The sequence below is a fragment of the Myxocyprinus asiaticus genome, chromosome 34 (assembly GCF_019703515.2).
Source record: "Myxocyprinus asiaticus isolate MX2 ecotype Aquarium Trade chromosome 34, UBuf_Myxa_2, whole genome shotgun sequence".
Lineage (NCBI taxonomy): Eukaryota > Metazoa > Chordata > Actinopteri > Cypriniformes > Catostomidae > Myxocyprinus > Myxocyprinus asiaticus.
This window is the reverse complement of record NC_059377.1, coordinates 38,025,611-38,053,107: the sequence shown is the minus strand read 5'-3', so window position 1 is coordinate 38,053,107 and position 27,497 is coordinate 38,025,611. Positions and strand designations below refer to the sequence as shown.

The window sequence follows — 27,497 nt, the reverse complement described above, 5'->3', positions numbered from 1 at the left end:
CAAGCACACCAACACCATGGTCATTTAACCAACTTTTGGTGCTTTTGGCAGTGTGGGCAGGTGCCAAATCCTGCTGGAAAATGAAATCAGCATCTTTAAAAAGCTGGTCAGCAGAAGGAAGCATGAAGTGCTCCAAAATTTCTTGGTAAACGGGTGCAGTGACTTTTGTTTTCAAAAAACACAATGGACCAACACCAGCAGACGACATTGCACCCCAAATCATCACAGACTGTGGAAACTTAACACTGGACTTCAAGCAACTTGGGCTATGAGCTTCTCCACTCTTCCTCCAGACTCTAGGACCTTGGTTTTTAAATGAAATACAAAACTTGCTCTCATCTGAAAAGAGGACTTTGGACCACTGGGCAACAGTCCAGTTCTTCTTCTCCTTAGCCCAGGTAAGACGCCTCTGACGTTGTCTGTGGTTCAGGAGTGGCTTAACAAGAGGAATACAACAACTGTAGCCAAATTCCTTGACACGTCTGTGTGTGGTGGCTCTTGATGCCTTGACCCCAGCCTCAGTCCATTCCTTGTGAAGTTCACCCAAATTCTTGAATCGATTTTGCTTGACAATCCTCATAAGGCTGCGGTTCTCTCGGTTGGTTGTGCATCTTTTTCTTCCACACTTTTTCCTTCCACTCAACTTTCTGTTAACATGCTTGGATACAGCACTCTGTGAACAGCCAGCTTCTTTGGCAATGAATGTTTGTGGCTTACCCTCCTTGTGAAGGGTGTCAATGATTGTCTTCTGGACAACTGTCAGATCAGCAGTCTTCCCCATGATTGTGTAGCCTAGTGAACCAAACTGAGAGACCATTCTGAAGGCTCAGGAAACCTTTGCAGGTGTTTTGAGTTGATTAGCTGATTGGCATGTCACCATATTCTAATTTTTTGAGATAGTGAATTGGTGGGTTTTTGTTAAATGTGAGCCAAAATCATCACAATTAAAAGAACCAAAGACTTAAACTACTTCAGTCTGTGTGCATTGAATTTATTTAATACACGAGTTTCACAATTTGAGTTGAATTACTGAAATAAATGAACTTTTCCACGACATTCTAATTTATTGAGATGCACTTGTATGTAACCAACTACAAAGGTACACTACGAGGTAAGATTGGATGATTGATAGAAATTTCAAGTTGGCGCATGTAGCTCTATGCACTAGACAGAAAGCAGCATTTTGCCAACCATGTTTAGCTTAACATATTTAATTCCTCCTTCAGGCATTTGAGTTAAAGAACGAATCCCTGCATGAAAAGAGGCTCACTATTAGGCCTATGTATGTATGTATTTATGCCATAAATTTTCATGCTGTTAGATTAAGAAATTGATATCAGCTTAAATTTATACAGATCCATATACTAATATATATATATATATATATATATATATATATATATATATATATATATATATATATATATATATATATATATATATAAATAAACTCTCAACATTTGTCAACAAGTTTCCCAGAATCCCAGTTTCAGCCTTCTATTTCAGATTATTTAGTTCAGATTATTATATTAATTATAGCCTAATTATTATATAATCAGATATATTAACACACTCCAATCTCAAGATTTATTTCTATTCTCCTGATCATTAATTTGCATAATAAGAAAGTGTGTGCCTCTGTGTGCTGTTTAAATTTAAGGCGCTTGACGAGCAGGAATTTACAGTGGTATCCCAGCTAACAATTTTGGGTTCCCAGAACGGAAATTCTAACGTTCTCTCTTGGTTCGCCAGAAAAGTTTTTTTATTATTATTATTATTTTTTAACCTTACAGGGCTGCATTTCCCAAAAGCATCCTAAGCCTAAGCAGATCGTTGAAACCATTGGCACCAGTGGTCTCCACCATCAGTTTAAGCTTGCGATGCTTTTGGGAAACGCAGCTCAGGTTTGTAGAAGGTCCCCCTAACGTCCCCCTTTACGTTCTACTAACGTTGCCTTAATGTTCTCCTAACCTCATACACTACCGTTTCTGCAAACCCGCTGTGCGTCAGTAAATCAACAATCCATGTCATGTGCTGATCCATTGTTTAATTAAATAATTAAATAATTAGTTAATTATTAAAATAAGTTAAACACATCATCGCACATAATATGAAGTGATAGATAAATGAATATCCATTCATCCACCTTTTTTTTTTTTTTTTTTACCCACTTATCTTTTGTAAGGGGGAAAAGTGGGACAAAGCTAAAAAAAAAAAAACAATTTCTAGCAAAGCCAACAAAGTTCAGATCTCTTATGCAAACTAAGCGTTGTGAATCCCAAATATGCAAGTTTTGTGGGTGAGTTCATGAAAATATAAACCTTCTTAGCGACAATCGCTCGTTTGACCACAAGAGAGCGCGCGTCTGACAGAAATGGCGCGAAATTCTCTGAGGGACTACAGAGAACCAGATGAGGCACTTTAAATTCATAACCAATGAAATCATTGTTTTTTTTTTTTTTTAATCAGGTAACAAAATAGTAATAACTTAATTACGTTAAGCTCGAGGTTACAAAGAAGAATACTTACAGTCGCTTCCAGGATTAACGTGGCTAAATTGAAATTGAGGTAACAGCAGTTCCTAAATACCAGTGAAATAAAACGTTTAAAATGAAAATGATCAAAATATAACTGTAAAAAAAAAAAAAAAAAAAAAAAAAAAAAAAAAATATATATATATATATATATATATATATATATATATATATATATATATATATATATATATATATATATATATAAAAAAAAAAAAAACAGTGGGGAAAACTGTGGTCTGAACTAGTGAGTATTTTAGGGATACCCTAAATTTGTTTGACTTTGCGAAAATAAGTATTATATTCCAGGTAGGCTAAGATGATAGCCCCATCCACACGGACATACTGCAGTAATCATGGTAATACTTCCATGAATCATACTTTCATAAGTTACAGTTATTCTAATTATATTTCAAAAATAGTTCAACATTTAGTTGAACAAATGTGCAACTTTTCACAAGGAAATGCAGACTTTGATACTTTGTGATGTTCATTAAAGAGTACTGACATAAGCTAACAGCAGCAAGGAGATGAGCTAAAATTGCATTTTTATATGCGGATGTGTACCCCTTACCACTTAAAACCATCAGGCAAAATAACTGAAGCCCAACCCAATGAAATAGAGACAAGGAAGTGTCAGGAAGACAGGTCAAGAATGAATTCCTTAAGTGACTGGTATTATGAAAGAGCAGAGGTTATCAGCAGGGCTGTAGCTAGAGGGATGAAAGGTAGTAATGATTCTTGGGGCCCACAGGTCCAGGGGGGGCCCACAACAAATTTTAAACTGTATTTTTTAAATAGGAAAGGGGCCCTAAAGCAATATACAGTCAGGGGCCCCAGAATACCCAGCTACGGCTCTGATTATCAGGTCATATAAGTGAACAGACAAGTAGTATAACTTCTAGTATTTAACTAAAGGAGAAAGTTAACTTGTGATTTTGCAAGAAAAGTCAGATGTAGCCAAAGGTCTCATCTAATCAATGCATCATCATGCCATGAAAATCATCAAATTTCCCCGTGTTCTGTGTTCACTAGGGCATTTTTTACTTTTATTTTGACATTCGGTTTTGTAGTTCTTGTTCTTCCTCCCTTCTCAGTTCCCTCCTGCTCCAGCTGTGTCATGATCCCCAATTAGTCTAGTCCGTGTTTGTAAGCCCTAGACCTAGTGTTTGCCCGTTCCCTTTGTCTAGCTTTGTTTATTGAGTTTGTGTAGTTAGCTTAAGTCTTGATTTGTTTGCGTTTAACCTTTTTGCTCTGCTTTATCTTGTTTATAATAAAGATTTCTGCACTTGAGTTCGAAAACCATTGCTCGCCAGACCATCTGAATTACAACAATCTATACATTTAATTATCTCTCACTTTAACTTACGTTAAAATTGCCAACACATCCAGTTCCCACCCTGCACATAACTATCTCAAGTTTAACGATGTAAATCTTTAAATCTACTTTCCTGTGCTTTCCTATGATTAACTACTTCCAATTAAAAGCGACTCTTAAGAATTTAATTTAGTCTTAATTGTCAATCTAGCTCATTTTGATAACATCAGAAAGAATGCTAAGTAATGATTCCATAATAATTAATTTCTAACAGTATGCAAACATCACAGTTTCCTCTGAAAAAAATCTGAGAAATAGTTTAATAATAGTGGAAATAAATATGGGGTTAGAAGGGGGTGTTCATGGGGCTTCTTTAAAGGACTTAATCTTTACTTACTCTTTAAAGTAATAAAATAAAACTTCTTAATGACCAGTAAGTCAGTAAGAATCAAACCCGCTTATTATTTTGAATAATTGAACACTGCCAAGAAGTGCTTCCAGTGTAACTGTTTCTTTGAGTGAGCTGTCACACAATTTATATCGATTAAATTTTTTATCCTATGACTAGCTAATACTGGCGGCTTTTATTATGGTTGCTAATTACTGATATAAATTTAAAAGACAAATAACTTTTCATGTTAACTAAGCTAAAATGTTTGGTTGATTGTGCAAGAATAAACAACAAGTAGAATCACAAGAAGCACATTTAGACCAGTTTATTGTTTTTTGTCACTCTGAGTTAAATTATTTTTATCTCAAGAGGTCTTGGTCTCTGATACAGCCTGGGATGATGAGCTGACCACTTTGCCATCCACCACCTCCTCCACAATGGTTACCACTTTGCGTGTAGATGAGGTTTTGCTTGTGGTTGTGACACTGCAGGGATAGAGAAAAATAACATAAACATTACAGAAATGCCAGGCATATATCTCCACCACACTTTCATTTTGTTTATAAAACTAAACCGTCCATGCTCAGTGAAAGTCTGGGACAGTAATAGTTAATCTAAATGCTGTTCTGGAAAGATTGTGTTGTGGTTGTAAAGGTAAGTCTCACCTAACAGCCTCTCCATCCAGCAGTCTTCTGTACTCTGCAATCTCCATCTCCAGTCTGGTCTTGATGTCCAGTAGCATCTGGTACTCATAGCCCTGACGCTCAAGATCCGCACGAAGCTGCACCAGCTGCTCTTCCAGGCTGGTCACCTGCATCTGGTAGCCCGACAACATGGAAGAGTAGCGGGCCTGTGTGTCTGCCAAGGTGCTTTCCAGTGATGCTTTCTGTTAGGAGAAGGTAATTCTTTTTTACACTATATGATGACTATACAACAGCACTTCATCTGAAGATTTGTCCGTCTATGTGCTTACCATACTGAGTTGTGATTGTAGCTCAATTTCAAGACTCTGGAGTGTGCGTTTAACCTCTGTGATTTCCGATCTAGATGTTTGGAGGGTTTCTGTGCTCACGGCAACTTCTTTGTTAAGCATTTCGGTCTATGAGAGACAATCCATTGCAAGTTAGACAAGTAAGACAACTTTGTTGGTTTTGACTACAATACTGATAAGAAAAACTAGCAATGAATGGGATTATACCTTGGACTGGAACCAAGCCTCAAGTTCTTTGCGGTTCTTAGCAGCAACTGCCTCATAATGCTCGCGGATTTCAGCCATGACTTTTGTGAGGTCTTCCTGTGGTGCTGCGTCCACCTCTACATTGACCTGTCCACTCATCTGGGCGCGAACTGCCAAGAGTTCCTAAGGATGCAGTAACAAAGAACTGAGCATTTGCTTAACCCACATCTCAAGTGTAGCTATTTGGTTTTGTACCACGTCAGTGTACCTCTTCATGGTTCTTCTTGAGGAAGATCAGCTCTTCTCTTAGCCCTTCAATCTGCATCTCCAAATCAGATCTGGCCATTGTCAGCTCATCCAGGACTTTCCTCAGGCCAGCAATGTCTGCCTCTACAGACTGTCTCATGCTCAGCTCATTCTCATATCTGCACAAAAATGAAACCAATATAAATGCTTTGGACCTTTTAGAGAGGTTGGAATTGGATGTGCCTTTTCTTTGTAATACTCTTCTTCAAGTAGTTTATGTGTGGACGTACTTGACCCGGAAGTCATCTGCAGCCAGCTTGGCATTGTCAATGTTCAGGTAGATCCCTCCGTTTACTCCAGTGGCATGCTGAATCTTCAGGGGCAAAAAACAAATAAACAGAAAAAGACTAATTTAGATCTCTCTTGGAATTACTTTAGTTTAATGATAAAAACAAAAAAAGGTGCAATTGCTTTTGATCTCACTAGGGAAAAAACTTTTTTGATGATATACAAAATAAGTGATTTGTTTCTCAAAGAACATGAATTGAAAGTAGTCTCAGTATTTGTATCTACAAACACCAACACCGTTATTTATTGTTACCAAACTTCTAAACTTGTATAAGCATGTTCAAAGCATGTACAAATGCGGTATTTGAATATGTGAGCAATAAGAATTATTAGGTCAAATGAATTGGCCAATTGTTCATCTAAATGTTGTTTAATGTACTAGTTTCTCAATACTCTTATGATAATATCACATACCTTGGCCTGGAGGTCACTAATAGTAGCATAAAAGCCACTGTAGTCACGAGCAGATGGAGCAGTCTTGCTATCTAGGAACTGTCGGATCTTCAGCTCGAGGTCAGCATTTTTCTTTTCAAGGGAGCGCACCTTCTCCAGGTAGGAGGCCAGGCGGTCATTGAGGTTTTGCATGGTGGCTTTCTCATTTGCAGAGACATCAACTGCATCAGCCAGGTTGAAGCCAGCACCACCTCCAAATCCAGCACCACCTCCAGCAGCAAAGGATCGAGAAGCAGAGGCACTGGAGATACGGACCCCGGTTCCTCCAGCACCTGCATACACGCTACCGGCACGCATGGATGTGAAACGACCAGCTCCCCCACCAGATGCAGAGAGGCGAGAGGATCCTGCTGAGGACATGTAGGTGCGGGTGGAGGATGAAGACATCATTTTGAAGGAGACTTGCTGTCGCTCTCAACTGGAGAATGAGTGAGTGGATAAGTGAAGAGAAGACGACCCTTGTCCTTTTTATGTGGACAAATGGGGGAGGGGCAAACAGTATAGATTGCCCAGGAGGTGGAGTAAGAAACCATTGCCCTATTCCCCAAGGCAGAAGGTGTGGCTGAAGACAGATTTGAATGATATGTTGTATTTAGAGTTTCTTTTAAAGAATTCCTCAGAAGAAAAAGTCATGGTCATGTGATTTTGAACTGTCAGTCTTTGTCAATCTTCACACGTCTTTGCTTGCTTTGGGAGTTAATGAACAGCAAGCTGTTTTAGTCTCTGCAAAATATATTTTAATTTTTCATTTGGTTGGCACTGATATTAGTGCTACAATACTTTCTATGTATAGATAAAGGTATTTCAATTTTTTTTAAAGTGACAAACGTAAGTTTGTTCTAAGAAATCAAAATGAAAGCATGAGTTGGTTAAAAATATATTTTACTTGGACTTTTTTAACTAACAATTTCATTCAAATTAGAACTTCAGCAAATCAGAAAAATTACAAATGGACTTTCAGGAATTTGTTTATTTGAGAAGTAAAAGTATACAACAATATTAGGAATTTGTTTATTTTGTTCATTTACTTTTGACATGAAACAAGGGTAGACATGAAACATGGTAATCCTCACCATGTTTATCTCTAAAAAACATCAATTCAAAGCTGCTCAAAAGACAGCAAATGTATAATTTGGGGCAGATTTAACCCTACTTTTGACCTATAGTAGACAATGTCGTTAAAACTTCCTAGGGTCCTTCCTAGCATGAATGTAGTCATATCACCGTCAGGACGTTCTGCAGAGACAATCCTCTATAAAGCTACCTTATGTCCCTTGCTCAAGGTGATTGTTCTTAAATCACGCTCAACAGGTTTTGAATTTACAACCTTTCAGTTACCAGCCCAGTTTTTTTTTTTATCACCATGCCACACCCACAACTTTGCTGAAATAATTCTGTTACAGGTTAACAGTTTTGAATACCATATATGGCTAAAGTTTGCTAAAAAGCAACTGCTTTTGATGAATTAAAGATAGACAATATTGCTAGTAACACAACTAGTTATATTCATCTATTAAATGAAAGTATGACACAAAGCCATCGTAAATGCAGAACTATTCTTAGTTATACTATAATGATAATGATATGAGTTGATAACATACCTGTAAAAAATATTCACTGCAAAGCCGTTAGTTGGAAATCATAATAGTTTTTTGCCATTGCGATTATGACATATGACAGCACGACATTTCATTTAGCTTAACCAGACGATTTAAAGGTAACAGCTAACTTTTTAAGGATGGTTGGGCCAGCTTCCTGCAGGTTTGGTTTACTATTTGCGCAGGTCTTTATTCCACCACTTCTGTCTTTGATGTAGGCGGTGACGTTACCAAATTACTGGTCTATCCACCTTATTTTTCAACATAACTAGCACCGCCATTACAACCTAGAATGGGTACCACTTCCTGTATAAGCCACTTCCAGATATTTTAACTATATAAAACACTACATTATGCTGCTATATATTTCAGGCTGGGAATATATGTCATCATATTATTATCATTAATAACTATTTTTATAAACACATTGGTTCGGAGTGTGTATAGTTTTACCGTTTATCGCATTTTGCCATTGTTTCATCACACACTGTTGCTCAAGCAGAATGAATGAAATCAGGCAATGACACGGACAGTCCTCAGTGCCATCTGACAAGCCCTCACAAACTTTACACAACCAGCAGAGAGCAGAAAGCCGCTGGGCTTTCTTAGCGGTGTATAGTAAATAGACACGCTGATCTCGCATTCAGCATGGCTTCTGAAACATCACCTTTGGAAATAAATAAATAAATAAATAAAGGCATCATTGGAGGTTATGCAGGTGCATATTAATGGAGGTTTACATGGAGACAAGAAACACTATCTTCACGATCTCAGTAAAGAAGCAGATTTTATTATCGTCTCTTCAATACAACACACAGCAACAAGTAAATTAACTATCACACAACCACAGAATGTACAGCAGAATAATATACTAATGTCAGATAATTTTCTAACGTCAGCATTTATAGTAAAAGAGTAAGTAACTCTTACTTACTCTACTTACTCTTTTACAATAAATGCTGACGTTAGAAAATTATCTGACATTAGGATATTATTCTGCTGTACATTCTGTGGTTGTGTAATAGTTTATAAGCCCATATCACTAAATTCTGGTATAATTATCCTTTTAGTTATTTACATAGCGGCTAATGACAGCGGAACTTTGTCACACTCACTGTAAATGCAGCCGCCTGCTTACTTCTGTGGTGCAAAATAAGGTGGATAGATCGAAAGTTCTTCAGATGTGATCGGTCTGTGCTTACAGAAATTCGAAACCATACTGCCCCCAGTGGACAAAAGTGGAAGTGTTTTTGAATGTATGGGCATCCAGTTTCCTGGTGAAAGGTGCCCAGAGTGGCACCACAAGTTAGTTGTAAAGCGAGTTGTTTTTACTTGTAAATGATGAAATGCAGTGAGCTGAAAAATGTATAGTATTTTATTAACCATTCACACTAATCCAAACTCTAAACCTAACCATCAGTGGAGTAAAACTGTAATCTAAGTGGGAAAAAGCAACCTCTTGATAACTCTTGTTACTGATTATGTGAACGTGATTATTCATGGTTTCCATGGGACCAGAATGAAAAGGAAAGGGAGACTGGGGTAAGATGAGACAATTTTTACATATGTTATACCCTATACAAGGACAAACTGGGCAGAGGTCAAATGAATAGAGCTACGTTTATTTGAAGGTGTCTGTTATCATATGATATTACAAAAATGAGTCTGTGACTGAAAGCCAGAGACATGTGGCTTTTTAAGAAAAGTGATCCATTGACTCAAATGGTCCCAGGTTAGGGGCAAGTTGCTCCTGGGCTGCGTTTTCCAAAAGCATCGTAAGCCTAAGTAGATCGTAGAAGCCACTGGCGCCAATGGTCTCTTTGATCAACTTAAGCTAGCGATGCATTTGGGAAACGCAGCCCTGGTCAGTGGGTAAGATGAGTCGTCTGGGGTAAGTAAGATAAATAAAAATGTGTTATTGCATGTATATGATGGAACGATTGGTATAGATCATATAGCATACTGTAAATACCTAAAGTCTTTGCCATAAATAAATAAATAAAAAAAATCTCACTCCTTTAGGTCCTCTTTTAATTACAAACATTATAAACATAACAGACATACATAAGACCACTTTTTTTTTTTTACTTGGGGTGATCCCCTGGTGTTTCATCAATAATAGAAACATAAAACTAGATTTGCTTTTCGTCTGAAAATTCTGGTTAAATTCTCATCTGGTTAATTTCAAAACCAAAGACCATAAAAATAAAACCATAAAAAAAATAAAAAATAAAAAAAACATGAGAGAGAAGCTTATTGGAATGGACACAGGGTCTGAATAGGGTTTGGAAGGACATGTTAATGTGGTTGCTTAAAAGTATTTTAATACTTTTCTTTTAAGTAGTTAATCAAACTTTTTAATGACCAATACCCCAATAAGGAAGTTAAGAATCATTGAAAGAATGATAATAAGAATCAAATAGCTATGAAGTGCTTGCAATGTAATTGGATAATTGAGTTAGCTATTACCCTTTTTTTTTTCTTATTCAAATTTTTATATCATGAACAATATTAGCAATTTTTATTACGGTAGCTAATTATATATTTTGTTTATTTATTTAAAAGACATAACTTTTCACACTTGGCATAATATGTTTGGTTGATTATGCAAGATGCAGTTCATAAAATAAATAAAAACACTCAGAAGAAATTAAAATGATAAACACAAAAATGCATATTTATTGGCTTTTTGTCTCTTTGAGTTAAATGTTTTATCTCAAGAGAGTTTCTGCTTAGACATACATCCATCACCTCCTCAACAATGGTTACCACTTTGCGTGTAGTTGAGGTTTTGCTTGTGGCTGAGGAACGGAAGAGGTAGAGAACAAAAACATTAAGTTACAGAAATGCCATACAGAAATCGCTATCTCACCGTTATTTTGTTTATTATAGTGAACTGTACCTGCTCACTAAAAAACTAGGACATTAATGCTGTTAATGGTTGTAAAGGTAAGTCTCACCAAACAGCCTCTCCATCCAGCAGTCTTCTGTACTCTGCAATCTCCATCTCCAGTCTGGTCTTGATGTCCAGATAGCATCTGGTACTCATAGCCCTGACGCTCAAGATCAGCACAAAGCTGCACCAGCTTCTCTTCCAGGCTGGCCACTTGCATCTCGTAGTTGCCCAAAACGGTAGAATAGCGGGCCTGTGTGTCTGCTAAGGTACATTCCAGCGATGCTTTCTGTTGTGAGAAAGTCGTTATTCTATACAATGTGTGATGACATTACAACAACACTTCATCTGAAGATTCATCTGTCCATGTGCTTACCATACTGAGTTGTAATTGTAGCTCGATTTCAAGACTCTGGAGTGTGTGTTTAACCTCTGTGATTTCCTGTGATCTAGATGTTTGGAGGGTTTCTGTGCTCACTGTGACTTTTTTGTTTAGTGTTTCGGACTATGAGAGACAGTCCATAGCAAGTTAGACAAGTTCTTTGTTGGTTTTGACTATGATACTGAAAAGAAGAGTTCCTGTAGCTCAACTGGTAGAGCATGGCAGTTGCAATGGCAAGTTCATGGGTTTGATTCCCAGGGAACAAACAATACAATGTATACCTTGAACGCACTTTAATTTGCTTTTGTTAAAAGTGTCTGGCAAATGCAGAAATGTAAATATAAGAAAAACTAGCAAAGAACGGGATTATACCTTGGACTGGAACCAAGCCTCAAATTCTTTGTGGTCCTTAGTAGCAGCTGCCTCGTAATGCTCATGGATTTCAGCCCTAATTTTTGTGAGGTCTTCCTGTGGTGCTGCGTCCACCTCTATATTGACCTGTTCGCTCATCTGGGCGCGAACTGCCAAGAGTTCCTAAGGATGCAGTAACAAAGAACTGAGCATTTGCTTAATCCACATCTCAAGTGTGACTGTTTGGTTTTGTACCACGTCAGTGTACCTCTTCATGGTTCTTCTTGAGGAAGATCAGCTCTTCTCTTAGCCCTTCAATCTGCATCTCCAAATCAGATCTGGCCATTGTCAGCTCATCCAGGACTTTCCTCAGGCCAGCAATGTCTGCCTCTACAGACTGTCTCATGCTCAGCTCATTCTCATATCTGCACAAAAATGAAACCAATATAAATGCTTTAGACCTTTTAGAGAGGTTGGAATTGGATGTGCCTTTTCTTTGTAATACTCTTCTTCATGTAGTTTATGTGTGGACGTACTTGACCCGGAAGTCATCTGCAGCCAGCTTGGCATTGTCAAAGCTCAGGTAGATCCCTCCGTTTACTCCAGTGGCATGCTGAATCTTCAGGGGCAAAAAACAAATAAACAGAAAAAGACTAATTTAAATCTCTCTCAGAATTATTTGTGTTTAATGGATGAAATAAAAAAGTGCAATTGCTTTTTGTTTCTCACTTGAGGGAAAAAACGTTTTTGAGGATATACAAAATAAGTGAATGAATTGAAAGTGTCTCGGTATTTTAATCTAAATATTTATTGTTATCAAACTTCTAAACTTGTATAATAAGCATGTTTAAAACAGGTGAAAATGCAGTATTTGAATTTGAATACACGAGCAAGAAAAATGATGAGGCAAAAATTATGTAATTTAATTCTTCATCGAAAGGTTGTTAATGATTGACCCTTTTATCAAAACATGCTCAATGGTTAGTACTTAGTACTAGTTTCTCAATACTCTTATGATAATATCACATACCTTGGCCTGGAGATCACTAATAGTAGCATAAAAGCCACTGTAGTCACGAGCAGATGGAGCAGTCTTGCTATCTAGGAGCAATCAACATTTTCTTTTCAAGGAAGCGCACCTTCTCCAGGTAGGAGGCCAGACGGTCATTGAGGTTTTGCATGGTGGCTTTCTCATTTTCAGAGATATCAAAGGCATCAGCAAGGTTGAAGCCAGCACCACCTCCAGCAGCCAAGGAGTGAGAAGCAGAGGCACTGAAAACAGATGTGAATGGTATGTTGTATTTAGAGTTTCTTTTAAAGAATTCCTCAGAAAAAAAGTAGTGGTCATGTGATTTGTGATGTGTCAGTTTTTGTCAGTCTTTACACTTCTATGCTTGCTTAGCGAGCTTATAAATAGCAAGCTGGTTTAGTCTCTTTATTTAATAAAATATATTAAAAACAATTTATTTGGTTGGCACTGATATTACTGCTAAAATACTTTGTATGTATAGATATAGATATTTTTAAACTTTTAAAATCACAAACCTAAGTTTGTCCTAAGACATCAACATGAAAGCATGATTTTTTTTAGACTGACAATTTCATTGAAATTAGAAACTTAGCAAATCAGTAATTAGTTGAATTGAGAATTATAAATATTCAAAATATTTGGAATTTGTTTATTTTATTTATTTACTTTGGCATGAAACAAGGGTAGATGTAAATCCTCACCATGTTTATTTCTAAAATAATATTCAATCAAAGTGGCTAAAAAGATAACAAAAGTATCATTTTAGGTCAAAGGTTTTGGGCAGATTTAACCCTACTTTATATCTTCTGACCTATAGTAGACACTGTCCCAAAAACTTCACAAGATCCCTCCTGACATAAAAGAAGTCATATAACCGATGGGACTTACTGCAGTACACTTTCTGCAGAGACAATCCCCTAGAGCTACCTTATGTCCCTTGCTCAAGGCTACAAAGTAGATGGTTCATAGATCACGCTCAACAGGTTTTGAAACTACAACTTTTTGTTGCCAGTCCAGTTTTTTTTTATTAATTTTATATCACTGCATCACACCCACAACTTTACTGAGATACTTCTGTTACAGGCTACCAGTTTTGAAAAAAAAAAAAAAAATGGCTAAAGATTGCTAAAAAGCAATCTTGCTTTTGATAAAGCAGTGACTCAGAAAAATGGTAATCATTGTATTCTGCATGCCCCAGGTGATATTATGACACAGATGGTCAAGGCATGGTTGCAAAGGTTTATTTCCATACTCCAAAGCATGGCTAAGGTACAGTCTCACTTCCTGCTTGTTATCTTTACAGTCAAATTAATTAGGGCTTTGTTTGGAAAGTTGTCAACAATCAAGCATTAAAAATCAACAATCCGTTCAGTCAGGTTAGGTCTACATATAATCAGACCCAATTTCAGTGAAGGTCGGACAGAAGTTGTAGGAGGATTATTATTAAAATCATCCTTGCACATACATCTATTCTGTACATTGAGACCCATTTTTTGCTACAAAGGACATTAAAATACTATGTAAAACTAGACGGATCTCACTGTGGATTCTGTAAAAATAGGTCGAAAGTTCTTCAGTTGAAATCAGTCTGTGTTTACAGAAATTTGAACCACACAGCCTACAGTAGCCTAAGCTGGAAGTGTTGTTGAATATATAGGCACGTGTGGGCTCCAGTTTCCTGGTAAAATGTCCACAGAGTGGTGCCAAAAGTGAGTTTGTGACGAGGAGGAGGGCCGGGCCGTGAGGACACACGGCCGGCCCTGAATTGGTCTAATCAGCCGGGAGGGGGATAAAGATGAGCCAGAGGCACCCGTTTGAGAGAGAGAGAGAGAGAGAGATGCGTATACTGTCTGTGTGTATTTGTGTTTAAGTTGATTTAAGTTAATTTATGTCATTAAATCAACTTAAACACAAACACACAACCCTAACCCCAACCCTAAACCTAATTATCAGTGGAGTAAAAATGTAATCTTAAAGGAAAAAATGCAACCTCCTGATTGCGGTCATCATTGATTATGTGAGTGTGATTACTTCCTGGGTACCACGGGACCAGAAGCAAAAGGCAGGGGAGAGTGGGGTAAGATTGGGCAATTTTTATATATGTTATCCCCTATACAAAGAAAAAGTAGGCAAAGGTAAGTTCAGGTGGAGCTCCTATCACCCCTATGCAGACGATACACAGCTCCACCTGTCGTTCCATTCTGATGACCCCACCGTCTCAGCTCGTATTTCTGCCTGCCTTTCAGATATCTCAGCATGGATGAAGGATCACCACCTTTAGCTCAACCTTGCCAAGACAGAACTTCTGGTAATCCCTGTCAACCCATCTGTTGACCACTACCTCACAATTAATCTTGGTTCATCAATACTAACACCAACCAAGACAGCCAGAAGCCTCTAAGTGTGTTTGCTGAACAAATAAACTTCACTGGGCACATCTCGTCAACCACACGGTCTTGCAGGTATGTGCTTTACAAAATGAGGAAAATCAGACCTTTCCTGTCTGAATATGCTGCGCAGCTCCTGGTCCAAGTTCTTGTCATATTAAGACTGGACTACTGTAATTATCTGTTGGCCAGCCTCCCCACTAGAACAATTAAGCCACTGCAGTTGGTTCAGAACGTGGTGGTGAATCTGGTCTTCAAACAACCAAAGAGGGGCCATGCCACACCCTTCTTGATCTTACTCCACTGGCCGCCAGTAGCTGCCCGCATCAAATTTAAGACTTTGACTTTGTCCTTTAGGACAGACGATGGAACAGCACCCTCTTACTTAAACTCTATTTCCCTTCTCACTCCCTGTGATCTAAGAATGAGTGATGCCAGATGGTTCCATTGCAACAAGGCACAAAGTCGCTCTCCAGATCATTCACATTCTCTGTTTATCAGTGGTGGAATGCTCTTTCAACCCCCATCCAATCTTTTCAGACCTTCTTAACATTCAAAAAATAACTGAAGACACATCTCTTATATGAGCACTTAATCAGTTCTCAAACAAAAAGTTCTTAAAAAATACATTATTTTAACTTAGCAGTGTGATACTGCTGATATTGTAGACTTTTGTATAATGAATTTCTTATGTTCCTTGGAACATTTTGGATAAGTTGCTTTGGATAAAAGAGTCTGCTAAATGACTAAATCTAAATGTAAAATTAATAGAGCTACCTTTATTTCAAGGTCTCTGTTATCACTTAATATTATAAAAATTAGTCTGTGACAGAAAGCCAAAAACATAATGGCCTTTTAAAAAATAATCCATTGGCTCAGTTTGCCCCAGGTTAGGGGTAAGTTGCTCCTGGTCAGTTGGTAAGTTGACCAATTGAATTTTTCCATTGAAACAGTGAGTAAAATAAAAATACAAATAAAAAAAAGTTTAATCTATAATTTCTTATCTGTAATCTATGTATTTATTTATTATAGTCTCCCACTTTCCTCTTGTTTCATTTAAATCTGAGGATTATTATTGCATGTAAATGATGGAATGAATTGGATCAATCACATAGCATACAGTAAATACCTAAAGTCTTTGCCAAAAATAAATAAATAAATAAATAACTCTCACTCCTTTAGGTTTAATTCCAAACATTATAAACAGGACAGTTATTAGAACAAATTTGCTTTGCTATAAACATAGCTGGATTTAAATCTTTGGTGAAAAAAATAAATAAATAAAATAAAATAGCTTCTTAAGACCTCTTTTAATCGGAAACATTATAAACAGAACAATTAGTTATTAGTACAAATTAGTTTCTGTAAAAAAAACAAAACAGTGGCTCAACATTCCCCAGACTCTTTGGTTTATTTTGTCCCATATCGACCTTTTTGGAAAAAAGCACCAAGCTTAGTACTTCAGGGCTTATATTGTGTGTATCAAATCATGTGTATTTATACACTGTATACACAACAACATGCATGATATGTTAGTTTGTTCCTGAATAAATTTGCTTTGGCACAACAGTCGTTAAACCTTAAATGTACACAATTTACTATGGCTAGTAAAAAACACTTTTTTTGTGTGTGTGTTAACACATACATACCTCTTTTCCCATGTGCTTCACTTCCCAGCCAGATAGAATTGTAGGTCACATGACCACAGTTGCCTAGATACAGGGGGTGGGTCAACTTACCCAGAGGTTCATCTTACCCCACTAATCGCTAAACATTCTGCAAAGAAGTCTGATGGGAGATGCCGCTTGTCGGTAACTCAGTCAAATGGTTCATTGGTTTCAAATTATTTTTTTTCTTCCAAAAAGCATCAGTGTAATATGGCAGTCACTGACTGACATAGCAGCATCCAATCTAATTGATCTTTACAATTTGAGTAGCACCAAAACCATAAAGCTAAAACCATAAACCAAAAAAGACATTAGAGAGAAGTTTATTGGAATGGACACTGGGTCTGAATGGGTTGGAAGGACATGTTGATGTGGTTGCTTAAAAGGATTTAATATTTTTCTTTTAAGTACTTAATAAAACCTTTTCATGACCAATACCCCAATAAGGAAATCAAGAATCATTAATAGAATGATAATAAGAATCAAAATAGCCATGAAGTGCTTGCAATGTAATTGGATAGTTGAGTTAGCAATTACCCTGTTTTCTTCTAATTTTTTATACCACGACTAGTGTTTATTACAGTAGCTAATTATTCTTTTTTTATTTAAAAGACATAACTTTTCACACTAGGCAAAACATGTTTGGTCTATTATGCAAGGTGCAATTCATTATAAAAAAATATATATATATATATATATATATATATATATATATATATATATATATATATATAAATAAAATAACAAGACTTAAACACAAGAATGCATATTTAGACCACTTTTATTGGCTTTTTGTCACTCTTAATTACATGTTTTATCTCAAGAGAGTTTCTGTGTAGACACAGTCGTCTGGCTCGTAGCATGGGAGGATGAGCTGACCACTTTGCCATCCATCACCTCCTCAACAATGGTTACCACTTTGCGTGTAGTTGAGGTTTTGCTTGTGGCTGAGGAACTGAAGAGGTAGAGAACAAAAACATTAAGTTACAGAAATGCCATACAGAAATCGCTATCTCACCGTTATTTTGTTTATTATAGTGAACTGTACCTGCCCACTGAAAAACTAGGACATTAATGCTGTTAATGGTTATGAAGGTAAGTCTCACCTAACAGCCTCTCCATCCAGCAGTCTTCTGTACTCTGCAATCTCCATCTCCAGTCTGGTCTTGATGTCCAGAAGCATCTGGTACTCATAACCCTGACGCTCAAGATCGGCACGAAGCTGCACCAGCTGCTCTTCCAGACTGGTCACCTGCATCTGGTAGTTGCCCAACACAGTAGAATAGCGGGCCTTTGTTTCTGCCAAGGTGCTTTCCAGGGACGCTTTCTGATGGGGCAAAGTCATTATTCTATGCACTGTGTGTGGTGCGAACATAATATCACATTCAATGATTCATCTATCCATGTATTTACCATACTGAGTAGTGATTGTAGCTCGATCTGAAGACTCTGGAGTGTGCGTTTAACCTCTGTGATTTCTGATCTGGACGTTTGGAGGGTTTCTGTGTTCACAGTGACTTCTTTGTTAAGAGTTTCAGTCTATGAGAGACAATCCATGGCAAAGCAGTTAGACATGTAATTTGTTAGTGCTGACTACAAAACTTATAAAGAAAAACTGGCAAAGAACAGGATTTTACCTTGGACTGGAACCAAGCCTCGAGTTCATTGCGATTCTTAGCAGCAACGGCCTCGTAATGTGCACGGATTTCAGCCATGATTTTTGATAGGTCTTCCTGTGGTGCGGCATCTACCTCTACGTTGACCTGTCCACTCATCTGGCTGTGAACTGCCAAGAGTTCCTAAAGACGCAGTAACAAACCACTGAGCATTTGCCTGACCCACATATCAACAGTGAAAATTTGTTTGGTGAGAGTTTGGTTTTGTACCATCAAAACATACCTCCTCATGGTTCTTCTTGAGGAAGATCAGCTCTTCTCTTAGTCCCTCAATCTGCATCTCCAGATCAGATCTGACCAGTGTCAGCTCATCCAGCACTTTCCTCAGGCCAAAAATGTCTGCCTCTACAGACTGTCTCGTGCTCAGCTCATTCTCATACCTGCACAGAAATGAAACCAATATAAATGCTCCTGACATTTTGAAGATGTTGGAAGTGTATCTGCTTGTTCTTTATACTTTCAAACATAAAGTAGTTTATGTGTGGACTTACTTGAACCTGAAGTCATCTGTGGCCAGCTTGGAGTTGTCAATGCTAAGGTAGATCCCTCCGTTTACACCAGTGGCATGCTGAATCTTCAAGGGCACAGAATGAATAAACAAAAGAAGAGAAATTTAGACCTCTTTTGCTTTAGTTTATTAGTTTAGTTTATTTAGTTATTACTTTAGTTTAACGACAAAAATAAAAAAAGGTGCAATTGCTTTTGATCTCACTAGGGGAAAACCTTTTTGATGATATACAAAATAAGTGATTTGATTCTCAAAGTGCATGAACTGAAAGTGTCTCAGTATTTTAATCTACAAATGCTATGAATACATTCATCCATCCATTCATTTTCTATAGCCGCTTGTCCCATGTAGAGTGAGTGCTGCAGCCTATCCAAGCTTTGTCAGGCCGAAAGCAGGGACACACCCTGGTAGGTGGCCTGTCCATCTCAGGGCTAACACACAGACAAACTAATCCACACTCTCACTTACACCTATGTCTTTAGATTATGGTGGAAACTGGAGCACCTGGAGGAAACACAGGGAGAACATGCAAACTCCACAATGGGACTCGAACCGGGGACCTACTTGCTGTGAGGCAAAAGTGCTACCCACTGAGCCACAACATACCACATACCTTGGCTTGGAGGTCACTAATAGTAGCATAGAAGCCACTGTAGTCACGATCAGATGGAGTTGTCTTGCTCTCCATAAACTGGTGGATCTTCAGCTCAAGTTCAGTATTAGCATTTTCAAGGGAGCGCACTTTCTCCAGGTAGGAGGCCAGACGGTCATTGAGGTTTTGCATGGTGGCTTTCTCATTTGCAGAGACATCAACTGCATCAGACAGGTTGAAGCCAGCACCACCTCCGAAGCCAGCGCTACATCCAAATCCAGCTCCACCTTCAGTTGCAAAGGATCGAGAAGCAGAGGCACTGGAGATACGAACCCCAGATCCTCCAGCACCTGCATACACGCTACCGGTACGCATGGTAGAGAGGCGAGAAGACCCTGCTGAGGACATGTAGGTGCGGGTGGAAGAAGACATCTTTTTGAAGGAGGCTTGCTGTCGTTCTCAACTCTGGCTGGAGAATGAGTGAGCAGATGATTGAAAACAAGATGACCCATGGTCCTTTTATGTGGATAAATGGGGGAGGGAACACAAAGATTGCCTTAGGAAGTGAAGTGAGAAACCATTGCCCTATTCCCCAAGGCAGATTTGAATTGTATGTTATCATTTGGAGTTTAAAGAATTCATCAGAAGAACAAGTAAATCACTAGTAGGTTGTGTGGTTTTGAGCTGTCCTTCTTTGTTAATCTTCACACTTCTATGCTTGCTCTGCGAGTTAAATGCAAATGTTTTAAGTCTCTATAAAATCTATTTTAATTTGTCATTTTGTAGGCACAAATATTAATGCTCAAATGCTTTGTATCTACCTAGATAATAATAATACCCAAAAATACTGTCCCAATATATCAAGATAAATTCATGGGATGTATGTATTTTGTATTTTAATATAGTTTATTGGGACATTTTTAAACTAAGAGTTTAATTAAAATTAGAATATAATATTGCAGAGGAAATCCTAAAATCCACAATTCACAAGTTTGTTAGTTGATAACTTAATAAAATGTAAAGTATTCTTCAATATTATATTTATTATTTATTTATTGCATAAAACAAGGGTGGATGTAAATCCTAATAGTATTTATATCTAAAATATCACATCCATTTCAAGCTTTTGGCTTATAGTACAACACAAATATTTTAAAGTTGAAACTTCACATGACAAGTAATTTGTTACTCACAAAATTAAAACTTTCATTGTGCCTCAACCATTCCATGCCTTCACAACAAACCCGATTGTTAGCCAATCATCCAGACCCCCTCTCAGGCAAGCCAAACTTGCTTTATTCACTGATTATATCATTAGAGTTCTGTTATTGTATGAAACTACTACTCTCAACACAAATACAACAGCTTTTTAAATATACTGAGAGTGCAATTGTAGTCTCCCCTCTATGATATTCAACTGAGAATGAAATCACCAGCTGTCAGGTTTGTATTGTCCATGACAGAGCAGGTAATTTACACAAGTATCACATGTACATGTGGTAGGAAGGAATGCCAATAAGACAAACCCTTTTAGTTCTATTGATTTAAAGCTATTGATTAAGAGGTGTGGGCATAGAAACAAAATAATGCACAGAAACTAATGAGAAGTAATTTTAGGATATCTCTTTTTCCAGTGATATGGTTTTAAAAAAACTGCTCAGCCCACACATTACCCATCAGACAAATAACTCCAAATGACAAGAAAGATACAAATTCAGAGAGCTGGTCATCAGGTTTCAAGTGAACAGGCAGGTAATGTAACTTCTGGAATTTAAATTAAGCCGAAAGCATACTTGTGATTGTGTAAGGAACATATAATTAGTGTTACCTCCTGGGGTAACATTTTTTTAAATGTTTATCTTAGAATAGTAATTTTAATGCAAACATGTACAGTATTATTAGACATGGACCAAAGACTTCTGTCCCTCTCAAACACCTCACCAAGCAACTGGAATCATTAATGTGAGGAGCGTTTTGAGCTTGAAATCGACAAAACTCACAAGTATAAAATAGTTCACTGTATTGTTTATTTCCCTAATAAAATAAATTATGTAAGGTCTAGCCTCCCCCACGTACAAAGGCCAAATATCCTACACCTTAACTTAACCAAAAAACATGTCATGCAATATGTTGCAGAAATTGCTTAAGATATGATGTGCCTTGAGTCTATATGTTTGTCAAAACCTATGAAGAGCTATATTCTTCACACATATTTGGGACATATTTAATACCAGTGCATGTCATATTTGGTTTGGCGAGTTAGTATGGTCCAGTTAGGCCCTGCTTGTAGGTGCCGTAACTGCACAATATGGTTCCAAAAAACATCTTTTTCCATTGACGACCATTCAGAAGTAACCATGTATTCTGCTGGAATATAAATGTTTTGCAAGCAGTGTATATATAAATAAATATATATATATATATATATATATATATATATATATATATATATATATATATATATATATATATACTGTAGCTAATATTTCATTGTAGAATTATAAATCTTTTACCAGAAATAGCTTTATTAAGAAATAGCTAAATCTGTGCATTGAAAAATAGAACACATTTTTTGTTTTTGCTAAATGTCAATGTCAAAAAGACAGATTAAATATGGAATGTGATGTTCCTTTTATTTTGTTTTACATAACTTTAGTATGCTTTATTATTATGCATACATTTTTGAATGTGAAGCTACTTTTATTCCACATTTTTGCATTAAAGGAGAATCTAATATTTGACTGTGGGAAGAAAATGCAATTATAAGGTCTTGTGTTGTCACAGTTGTTTTTTTAGGTTTTGTTAACTGGACCCACTTTATATTAGCTGTCTTTAACTACTATGTACTTAAGCATTTGATGCAATGTCCTTATAATGTACATATGTGTTGTTGCATTATACTTACATTTAAAGTACCTGCATTTAATTACATCTGTAGTTACACTGTTAACCTTAACCTCTAAACCTAACCCTACTCCAACCCCAATCCTTACCCTAAACCCTAATCTAAACACTAACCCTACCCCTAAACCTGCCCATACTTCAGTAGTAGCAAATATTCATCTTTTTGCAGACCAATATGTAGTTACACAATAAGTACATTGTATTGTATGTATTTAAAAATTAGTACATAGTAGTTAAAGACACCTAATATAAAGTGTGCCAATTAGTAGGCCTACTATAGCTGTTATCATGGAATAGTAATTTATACACCTCTAGTGTTAACCTTTGTTCTGGCAATAATCATTTTACCTGGCATAACATACAGTTGAAGTCAGAAGTTAACATACACCATAGACAAATACACTTAAACTCAGTTTTTCACAATTCCTGACATTTAATCGTAGAAAACTTTCCCTGTCATAGGTCAGTTAGGATCACTACTTTATTTTAAGAATGTGAAATGTCAGAATAATAGTAGAGAGAATTATTTATTTGAGCTTTTATTTCTTTCATCACATTCCCAGTGGGTCAGAAGTTTGCATACAATTTGTTAGAATTTAGTAGCATTGCCTTTAAATTGTTTAACTTGGGTCAAACATTTTGGGTAACCTTCCACAAGCTTCTCATAATAAGTTGCTGGAATTTTGGCCCATTCCTCCAGACAGAACTGGTGTAACTGAGTCAGGTTTATAGGCCTCCTTGCTCGGACACGCTTTTTCAGTTCTGTCCACACATTTTCTATCAGATTGAGGTCAGGGCTTTGTGATGGCCACTCCAATACCTTGACCTTGTTGTCCTTAAGCCATTTTGCCACAACTTTGGAGGGATGCTTAGGGTCATTGTTCATTTGGAAGACCCATTTGCGACCAAGCTTTAACTTCATGGCTGATGTCTTGAGATGTTGCTTCAATATATCCACATAATTTTCATTCCTCATGATGCCATCTATTTTGTGAATTGCACCAGTCCCTCCTGCAGCAAAGCACCCCCACAACATGATGCTGCCACCCCCATGCTTCATGAGGATGGTGTTCTTTTCTGACAACAAAGTCAAGGTATTGGAGTAGCCATCACAAAGCCCTGACCTCAATCCATTATAAAATTTGTGGGCAGAACTGAAAAATCATGTGCAATCAAGGAGCCCTACAAACCTGACTCAGTTACACCAATTTTGCCTGGAGGAAAGGGCCAAAATTCCAGCAACTTACTGTGAGAAGCTTGTGGAAGGCTATCCAAAACGTTTGACACAAGTTAAACAATTTAAAGGCAATGCTACCAAATACTAACAAAGTGTATGTAAACTTCTGACCCACTGGGAATGTGATGAAAGAAATAAAAACTGAAATAAATAATTCTCTCTGCTAATATTCTAAAATTTCACATTCTTAAAATAAAGTAGTGATCCTAACTGACCTAAGACAGGGAATGTTTTCTACGATTAAATGTCAGTGTCAGGAATTGTGGAAAACTGAGTGTAAATGTATTTGGCTAAGGTGTATGTACACTTCTGACTTCAACTGTATAAATATATAGTATGATACATGTGTTAACCTCGATACTGCCATCTTTTTCAGAAACATTTTTGAGCCCATCACCTAAGCCATAAATGGCATGTGACTAATTACTTTGCAACTGTGGGAAACACTGATTTGGAACTGTCCTGATAACACTGATTGACTCTTGGCACAATTAGAATGCACAGTCCCAATCAAAGAGGTCTATAATACCTGGAAAAGCCATTGTTACCATTTCCATTCATCTCAAAGGGAGTTGCTGGGCTGTCATTGGAGTTACAGAATTAACCTGCAAGGGTTAACTGAGCCATGCTAACCAGCCAAAGCTTGACCCTTTGACCCCAAGCCCTTTACTAGCGACTGCCATGCCCAAGGGGTCTGGAACAGGACTGTAAGCTGGCTACAAGAAACATTTAAAAGCTGAATTTGTTTGTCAAAATGGGCGACCCATGGGACCTGCAAACTTATGGACGTGCCACTTTTAGTCTTCTGTATTTTATTGTTTGGTCAGTAAAGAGTGACCATATGTATATTAAAATTATGTCAAGTTTAACTTTTTTCTTTGCAGCTTCAACAGAACATGCAATTTTGTCTGTTGTGTCCACACTTGTACTAGCAGTTATTATCATGGTAGTTAATTATTGATGAAGATTATTTTGTGTGGAAGCAAATATCATTTTTAATGACTTGAAATATTTAGTTTGTTTCATGTTTAACACAACTGAGAGCACAATAACAAGACAGAAACACATAAATGCACATTTAGACCAGTTTATTGCTTTTTGTCACTCTGAGTTTGATGTTTTATCTCAAGAGTTCTTGTGCTCTCTGTTCTTGAGAGAGATCTTACTTGGCCCTGGTATCGCTCACAGCCTGGGAAGATGAGCTGACCACTTTGCCATCAACTACCTCCTCCACAATGGTTACCACCTTGCGTGTTGTTGAGGATGAGTTTGACGATTTTGTGGAAGTTTGAACTCTGTTGAAGTAGAGGAAAAATTACATTAAGTTAAGGAAGTCTCAGAATCATCTAATTTTCCTTCTGTTGGTGTATTCTAAAAGCTTTTGTGGGGAGAAGCAGGGAAGTCTCACCCAACAGCCTCTCCATCGAGCAGTCTTCTGTACTCTGCAATCTCCATCTCCAGTCTGGTCTTGATGTCCAGAAGCATCTGGTACTCATAGCCCTGACGCTCAAGATCGGCCCGAAGCTGCACCAGCTGCTCTTCCATGCTGGTCACCTGCATCTGGTAGTTGCCCAACATGGAAGAATAGCGGTTCTTCGTGTCTGCCAATGTGTCTTCCAATGACTTTTTCTGTTTGGAGAAAATCATTGTTCTTTACACTGCTTGATAAATCAAAACAGCACCTTTCAAGATTGATCTATTGACCAACTTACCATACTGAGTTGTGACTGTAGCTCTATTTCAAGACCCTGCAGTGTGCGCTTAATTTCTTGGATTTCTGATTTGGATGTTTGGAGGACTTCTGTGCTGACGGCGACATCTTTGTTAATGGCTTCGGACTATGAGAGACAATCCATAGCAAAGCAATCAGACAAGGCCTTTGTTGGTTTTGACTACAACACTGATGATGAAAAACGTGAATGAACAGTGTTTTACCTGGGCCTGGAACCAGGACTCAAGCTCTCTGCGGTTCTTGGCAGCAACTGCCTCGTAATGCTCCCGGATTTCAGCCATAACCTTTGATAGGTCTTCCTGTGGTGCTGCGTCCACCTCTACATTGACCTGTCCGCTCATCTGGGTGCGCATTGACAAGAGTTCCTACAGAGGTGTGGATAAACAAATGAGCATTTGCCTGACCACATATCAACAGGGACCATGAACTTATTTGATTGTGAATTTGGTTTAATGCCAGCCAACAACTTACCTCCTCGTGGTTCTTCTTGAGGAAGATCAGCTCTTCTCTTAGCCCCTCGATCTGCATCTCCAGATCGGATCTGGCCATTGTCAGCTCATCCAGCACTTTCCTCAGGCCAGCGATGTCTGCCTCCACTGACTGTCTCATGCTCAGCTCATTCTCATATCTGCACAGAAAAGACCATTGACATTTACAAATTATGAGTCCATTAGTGATGCTAAGGGTGGATGGTCTACTATTCTCTTAGTGGACTTACTTGACCCTGAAGTCATCTGCGGCCAGCTTGGCATTGTCAATGCTAAGGTAGATGCCTCCATTTAAACGAGTGGCATTCTGGATCTTCAGGGGTGGCAAACAAATAAACAAGCAAAAGTTTAGCCAAATTTTAGATATCACATAATGACAAAACATCTCCTATATTCAGCATAATTACATTCAACTACATATTTTTATCTTCATATTTAAAATGACAAAACTTCTGAATGATTTAAACACTTTATTTGTGCAAAAATAGCTTTTATTGACATTTGATGATGTTTTTGTCCTGATGCCACATACTTTGTCCTGGAGGTCACTGATCGTAGCTTCATAGGCACTATAGTCACGAGAAGTGGGGGCAGTTTTGCTCTCCAGGAACTGGCGGATCTTTAGCTCAAGGTCAGCATTAGCCTTCTCAAGGGAGCGCACCTTATCCAGGTAGGTGGCCAGGCGGTCATTGAGGTTTTGCATGGTGGCTTTCTCATTTGCAGAGGCATCAATGCCATCAGACTGGCTGAAGCCAGCACCACCTCCGAAGCCAGCACCACCTCCATAGCCAGCACCACCTCCAAAGCCAGCACCACCTCCAAAGCCAGCACCACCTCCAAAGCCAGCACCACCACCAGCAGAATAGGAACGAGAAGCAGAGGCACTGGAGATACGGACCCCAGATCCTCCAGCACCCCCATACATGCTTCCTCCAGCACGACCTCCACCAGACATGGAGAAGCGAGAGGGTCCTCCCATCATGGACCCTCCTGAGGACATGTAGCTGCGGGTGGAGGAAGAAGACATCATTTTGAAGGAGTATTGCTGCTGTTCTCTACTCTGACTGGAGGCTGAGTGAGAAGTGCAGAAAAGAAGCCCCACGGTCCTTTTATTTGTACAGTTGGGGGAGGAAACAATCAGGATGGGCGTTGTAGATTATCCAGAGAGGGGGAGAATCATTGCCTCACTCCTCAAGGCAAACGCACAAGCACAGAATCACATATACACACAAAGCACACAAATGAGATAGGTTTGAATGAAATGTTTAAGATTAAGAAAATTAGGTTTGGTTTGATGAGAAAGCATTTTATCATTGTGAGGTCAATGCCAAACCCTGCAAAGTATGCACAAGATTTGATTTGAACTGGACTATGCTTGGTTAAGTAATGTTGGCATCAAGCAGTTCTCTTTAGTTTAAAGGATCCTTGTGCACAAATGCCACCTTTGTAAGCATTTGGCTGCTTTTAAAGGAAATGAATTGTAGCGTTTTTCCATTGCAGGGTTGCTGCCCAACGCTGAAAAGTATGCATATGTTTTTAATTTGAACTGCACTATTATTTGTGAAATAATACTGCCAACAAGCAG

At 37.9% G+C, this 27,497-nt stretch overlaps 3 protein-coding genes and 1 pseudogene across 4 annotated transcripts; all 4 read right to left on the bottom strand.

Moving 5' to 3' along the window:
* Nucleotides 1-4,553: 4,553 nt before the first annotated feature.
* LOC127425052 (keratin, type I cytoskeletal 13-like) lies at nt 4,554-6,918 on the bottom strand. Its single transcript, XM_051670675.1, has 7 exons — nt 6,429-6,918; nt 5,957-6,039; nt 5,689-5,845; nt 5,442-5,603; nt 5,217-5,342; nt 4,909-5,129; nt 4,554-4,728 (listed from the first exon to the last, which is right to left on the bottom strand). Exons 1-7 carry the CDS (start codon nt 6,855-6,857, stop codon nt 4,608-4,610), a joined length of 1,299 nt encoding a protein of 432 aa, XP_051526635.1. The 5' UTR covers nt 6,858-6,918; the 3' UTR covers nt 4,554-4,607.
* Nucleotides 6,919-11,691: 4,773 nt separating this feature from the next.
* On the bottom strand, nt 11,692-16,774 carry LOC127425061 (keratin, type I cytoskeletal 13-like; annotated as a pseudogene).
* Nucleotides 16,775-17,877: 1,103 nt separating this feature from the next.
* On the bottom strand, nt 17,878-21,903 carry LOC127425057 (keratin, type I cytoskeletal 13-like). 2 transcript variants are annotated; one of them, XM_051670681.1, is made up of 6 exons: nt 19,573-21,903; nt 18,943-19,025; nt 18,675-18,831; nt 18,413-18,574; nt 18,189-18,314; nt 17,878-18,102 (listed from the first exon to the last, which is right to left on the bottom strand). In XM_051670681.1, the coding sequence occupies exons 1-6, from the start codon at nt 19,981-19,983 to the stop codon at nt 17,878-17,880; spliced, it is 1,164 nt and encodes a 387-aa protein (XP_051526641.1). In that variant the 5' UTR covers nt 19,984-21,903. The 2 variants fall into 2 exon arrangements, with proteins under 2 accessions (XP_051526641.1, XP_051526642.1); XM_051670682.1 differs by having other exon boundaries at nt 17,888-18,102; nt 18,194-18,314.
* Nucleotides 21,904-24,765: 2,862 nt separating this feature from the next.
* Nucleotides 24,766-27,000, bottom strand: LOC127425050 (keratin, type I cytoskeletal 13-like). Its single transcript, XM_051670673.1, has 7 exons — nt 26,445-27,000; nt 26,143-26,225; nt 25,896-26,052; nt 25,628-25,789; nt 25,405-25,530; nt 25,101-25,321; nt 24,766-24,987 (listed from the first exon to the last, which is right to left on the bottom strand). Exons 1-7 carry the CDS (start codon nt 26,940-26,942, stop codon nt 24,855-24,857), a joined length of 1,380 nt encoding a protein of 459 aa, XP_051526633.1. The 5' UTR covers nt 26,943-27,000; the 3' UTR covers nt 24,766-24,854.
* Nucleotides 27,001-27,497: the final 497 nt, after the last annotated feature.

Bases quoted from the DNA above. Each gene is read 5' to 3' on its own strand.
- LOC127425052 (XM_051670675.1), bottom strand. From the start codon at position 6,857: ATGATGTCTTCATCCTCCACCCGCACCTACATGTCCTCAGCAGGATCC. The intron at 6,040-6,428 runs GTATGTGATATT...TTGCCCCTGAAG, and splicing joins TTAGTGACCTCCAGGCCAAG to ATTCAGCATGCCACTGGAGT. The intron at 5,343-5,441 runs GTATAATCCCAT...TGTCTCTCATAG, and splicing joins AGGCTTGGTTCCAGTCCAAG to ACCGAAATGCTTAACAAAGA.
- LOC127425057 (XM_051670681.1), bottom strand. From the start codon at position 19,983: ATGTCTTCTTCCACCCGCACCTACATGTCCTCAGCAGGGTCTTCTCGC. The intron at 18,832-18,942 runs GTAAGTCCACAC...ATTTCTGTGCAG, and splicing joins ACAGATGACTTCAGGTTCAA to GTATGAGAATGAGCTGAGCA. The intron at 18,103-18,188 runs GTAAATACATGG...TTGCCCCATCAG, and splicing joins TACAATCACTACTCAGTATG to AAAGCGTCCCTGGAAAGCAC.
- LOC127425050 (XM_051670673.1), bottom strand. From the start codon at position 26,942: ATGATGTCTTCTTCCTCCACCCGCAGCTACATGTCCTCAGGAGGGTCC. The intron at 25,531-25,627 runs GTAAAACACTGT...TGTCTCTCATAG, and splicing joins AGTCCTGGTTCCAGGCCCAG to TCCGAAGCCATTAACAAAGA. The intron at 25,322-25,404 runs GTAAGTTGGTCA...TTCTCCAAACAG, and splicing joins TACAGTCACAACTCAGTATG to AAAAAGTCATTGGAAGACAC.